The sequence below is a fragment of the Cyprinus carpio genome, chromosome A10 (assembly GCF_018340385.1).
Source record: "Cyprinus carpio isolate SPL01 chromosome A10, ASM1834038v1, whole genome shotgun sequence".
Taxonomy (NCBI): Eukaryota; Metazoa; Chordata; class Actinopteri; order Cypriniformes; family Cyprinidae; genus Cyprinus; species Cyprinus carpio.
The window spans coordinates 11,065,367-11,070,269 of NC_056581.1; the positions used below are offsets into that span (position 1 = coordinate 11,065,367).

At 36.9% G+C, this 4,903-nt stretch overlaps 1 protein-coding gene across 2 annotated transcripts in view; it reads right to left on the reverse strand.

Annotated features, from left to right (window-relative positions):
- The window catches only part of LOC109112059 (CD166 antigen homolog), a 68,052-nt gene extending 64,154 nt beyond the window's left edge, over positions 1–3,898 (reverse strand). The window contains exon 1 of one of the 2 annotated variants that reach the window (XM_042765175.1): positions 3,657–3,898. In XM_042765175.1, the coding sequence (XP_042621109.1) occupies positions 3,657–3,714 (58 nt within the window). In that variant the 5' untranslated portion in view covers positions 3,715–3,898. The remainder of the gene's footprint in view (positions 1–3,656) is intronic. The other variant, XM_042765174.1, reaches the window with a different exon arrangement.
- Between the last annotated feature and the right edge of the window lie 1,005 nt (positions 3,899–4,903).

Genomic DNA, 4,903 nt, shown 5'->3' on the forward strand with positions numbered 1-4,903 from the left:
TGCATGTGCGTGAGTGGTCGGTAGGGAATTTAAATATGAATAAATGATGACATAATGGCCTCTGCACTTCAACCCATTTAAACGGTTGTTCAAAGCACACTCTGAAACCTTAACTGCCTGTTTCATCCATGCCTGGATCCAATAAATTCAGAATAATATACCACAATTATTTTTGCACATGAAACTTTGTTCACTTAGCCTGTGCTCTCAGGTTTTTTTGCCCCTCTTCCCACTATTTGAGACGATTAAAGCCCAAAAGCTGTAAAATTAGCTTTTACCATATGCTCTCATTGTCTCTTCCTGAAAGCAGTTCCATAGTTAGGCTTAAACTAAATGAATATGTAAATATGAATTAGACTTTTTTTTTCACTACATGTGTTTCCCTGTTTGATATCTAAGTGGAACTGACATTAATCAGCTCAAGCCCTCACCTGCCAATAAACAATGACAAAATATTCCCCCATCAGGCCACGGTGGCATGAATCTTTCGCTTGAATGCTTAAAGAATCAGATGTGGGATTTCCTGGTGGACATGCGATTTAGTGTAAGTCTTAAAGTAATTAGGTTTTTTTCATATCTCATGCTAAACAAAGGCCTGTGCTTTTTGGTTCAGAGAGAATTTCAGTTCCTCCTCATGGTCATATGTCATTCGGAGTGACGTCGCTGATATTCAAATGGAAATAAAAAATAGTTGTGGTTTCAGTAACCCTAACGCAACCCAACAATGTTTCCAAGAGTGCATTTTACAAATCATTTTATTTAAAATATTACTATCATTTCGGAAACCTTTTAGGCTAATGTATTCTGGAAGCTGAATGAAACTGTTTTTTTTTTGCTATAAAATACATCTAGAAACACACAATCCAACCAATGAACTCGCAAAGATGGCCGTGATGTTTTTCTTTACCTGTTTTCATACAGGTGATCAGTCTTCTGCTGACAGCACTACAGAGGAACTTACCTCTCCAACACACAACCAAAAAGAGCCAGAGGTTCATAACAGCAAATAGCCTTTGAGTAAAGGCTATGGCTTGTGTGGGTGTGTGTGTGTGTGTGTGTGTGTGTGTGTGTGTGTGTGTGTGTGTGTGTGCGCATCTGCGCATCTGGGGTGGGGGAGAACTCTTTGAAACTGCCTACATAGCTTACAGCAACAACTGTGTTGGGGAAACAGAACTAACATGCCTTACATCTCAGGATAAATGATGAGATGTCATGTTACAGTATGTCACTTATAAACAACACTTGGAAATTCTAAAGGATGGTGTGGGTTCCTCAGGCAAGAGCATGAACCACACCCATTGCCCTGTCAGATCAGACAGAATCCTAAACAACAACCTGAACACAATCTTCACTCAAGCTGTATTTTCCAATGAATTTCCAGTGCAGATCTTTATAATCAACAACATTCTTTGTCATACAATAAAATTAAATGAAGTTCTGCAAGCAGGCTGACAAATGAATGTTATTTTGGAAAATGTCACATGATGAGCATTTTCCTGCTGTGTGACAGAGCTTCCCTAATTTTATTCTGGACACATTTAATTTGATTTGAACAAATTTCCCATTATAGTTTGGACACAGTTTCATACCTAACATAGTAAACACTATTTTTAGATAGTATAAGGGTAGTTTATTTTTCATATATATATTTTTTTATTAATCAAATTTTAGCTTAAATTTTATATGGATGCATAGGCCTATATAAGGGATTTATAAGGTAAATTGTATATCTCAGGCCTTGTAACAGGCTTCAATTTTTCCCACAAGTTTCAAATACCATTTTGACCAAATAGTTTAATTTTAAATGGCCCTGCAGTGCGACATGATTTTATAAAGCAAAAAATAATTATCATCTCTCAAATAATGCATGGTCATGCAATTAATGTGAGCAATTAATTTTAATTAATAATATATATATATATATATATAAAGAGAGAGAGAGAGAGAGAGAGAGAGAGAGAGAGAGAGAGAGATCTATTATATAATATATTAATTAGATTATATATATATATATATATATATATATATATATATATATATATATATATATATATATTAGGTAATCTATAGAAAGATAATGAGGAAGTGCACGCATCTCTAGCGGGCCATTATTCAAATAAATAATTAAATAAATAAAATAAATGAAGAACAACACTACAGCAGCTGCCACCTCAAAGTTATTAATCATTTAACCGCCTTAACATAGATTAGTAGCCTATATGAAGACAAATAAAGACATCTCAAATAAATGCTGATAAGCACACAAGCATGTGACACTGATAAAACCATACACCAGTCAAATGACTGATTTTGTAAAACACCACCCTCTATCTCCGCAACCTCTCGTGAGCGTGCACACGCTCGCTTCTCGCCTCTCGCTGCAGTCACGCGCTCAAAAAGATTCTAGCCAGGCGGCGGTAGTCGCGCGCATCTCAAAATCTAGACTTTAATTACTGATTAACTTGACATAATTCGCACACGCTGGGCAACAGCCATGCGCGAACCGAAATAATGCAGTTGCTTATTAGAGGGATAGTTCATCCCAAAATTACAATTCTTTATCATATCACCCCAAAGCTGCGTGACTTTCTTTCATTTGCACAAAAAAAACAAAAAACAAAGGGTGATGCTATTAGCCCAGAATGATTGGGGACTTAGCAAACAAGCTTCAAATGAAGGTAGCGTAAAAGTAGTTCACAAGGTCCTCTTCGTCATACAATATCATTGTGTGAGGAACAGAACAAAATGTAAGTCTTCTTATTTCGATTTGGATATTTGAATTAGATGATTCAATTCGAAAAACCATAGGCTATCCGAATGATTCGTTCATCAGTCCAACTAATCATTCTCACTGACTCAGTGATCCGGGGACAGCAGGTGTTTTCGGTTTGTTTCTCATACAAACCGAGAAACAAACTCGGTATGACTTCAGAAGACTCAGGATATCTTTCAGAAATGTTCCGTTCGTGTTCTTCGGAAGAAAACAAGTCATTCAGATGCTTAACAACAACATGAGAGAGTGAGTAAAGGATGGCAGGACTTTATTATTATTTAGCTTAACAGTCCCTTTATGGTCCGTGTTTAGTTTCTATTTGGGACTGACGCATACAATAAGATGGGGATTTCAGAAACGCGCAAGTGTGATGTCATGGCACGTCTCTGCTTGTGATGCGACTAAACAGAAACAGAAACACGGCATCAACAACATTACGTCGCATATGTCAAGTCACCGGTCTAAACTAAAAGTTGAAGCACTTCCTATTCACTTTTCTTCACTGAGAATCGTTTAAGTTTGAAAGCTTTATCGCTGTCTCCTACTGCTGCTGGTGATAAAAATGAATGAATGAGAATGTCCGACGCGGGTACAGATGGCTTAATCTTCGTCAGGTGGAGAGTTGACCTCTTGTTCTTAATGTGAGAGAAATTAAAAGTCTAACACATGACCTGGCAATGATTGCCAACGAATTACGTCAACGGCTATTATAAAAACTTGCTGATGTTCACTGATGTAAGGAAGTAAAAAAAAAAGAAAAAAAAAAGTCGATTGGTCACTGACCGAACCTGCTCAACACCGTTCTCGGATTACGGCAGCGAGGTTACGTTAAAGAATGGGAAAGTGAGATTACAACATTTTCATTATGAATGAATTGACATACCTGTTTGAAACACAGCGGCTGCTATGAAGGCACCGAAAAGGCAGATAAGCGATTGCATCCTTATAGAAAACCCCGGCTCTCTTTTATACAGTCCGAAGAGATTTTCAACAGAGATATGTACGTCTGAAGTTGTTGGACAGTATCGAGAGAACTCTCTAGTTGAGTGCGTTGAAATGATCAGGCTGTTGCTCTGTGCGTAGATCGCTGGTGAAGTCTGGACGAGCAGTAGAGAGGAATGAGAATTCACACCGGAGGGTTGAGAAGCAAATCCCGCCCCAGCCCCGCCCCCAAAGATACTGCCTCTTCGGGTGAAGCCCAATGTGGTAACATGCTGCTGTGTAATCAGTAGCGCTGGAAAGTCCGTATAATTCTAGTGAACCACTTCTTGTGAACTGGTTCAGGGAGCCATTTAACACCATTCTGCAATTCGATCCACACACACAGACATATCTATGGAGAAATAGACTATATATACAGTACAAATGTTTGGGGTGAAGTCAGTTTTATTTTTATTAATTTTTTTTTATTCAGCAAGGATACATTAAACTGATCAAAGTGACAGTACAATATTTTTATAATGTTACAAAAGATTTCTATTTCATATAGATGTTCAGATGTTTCATATAGAATATTTCAGAATATTAATTTATTTCTGTAAATATATAATTACTGACATTAGAGCTGATAACTCATACAGCCAAAGTTATTAGTATGGATGAGGTCTTCACATCTGAGGTGTTTCAGAAAACTGGTTAGCACAATTGTTTTATAAATGCACATAACCGCACAGAAAACCTCAAAGTTATGCTAATACAAATCTGTGTTCAGCAGTGTCATCCCAGTTTATTTCCCACCTTGTCATCAGACAGGCTCTGAGGAAGAAACTGATACCAACTGAGTCACACTGAATTTGAAAATGAATGAAATGCAGTGAACCACCCCAATATTAAGGTTATATTTGAATCATTGACTAATATAATATGCCTTTCACATAATGTCAGGAAATTTCAGAAATTTCAGAAATCTTTAATGATGAGAGCATACTGTAGTGTGTTGTCATAATGTTGACTCTGTCTTATGTTTTAATCCAAAATTAAGAGGTTGCCCAATAAGAACAAAGTGGTCTTACAGGGAGCATTCATTTTCAATCACAGTATTGCTTTCTTTTAAGAAAGAGAAAAAACAGCTTGTATTAGAAATAATAGTTAAATATTCATCTTTTGTCTTCGTCTTTTCCATTTGTTGCA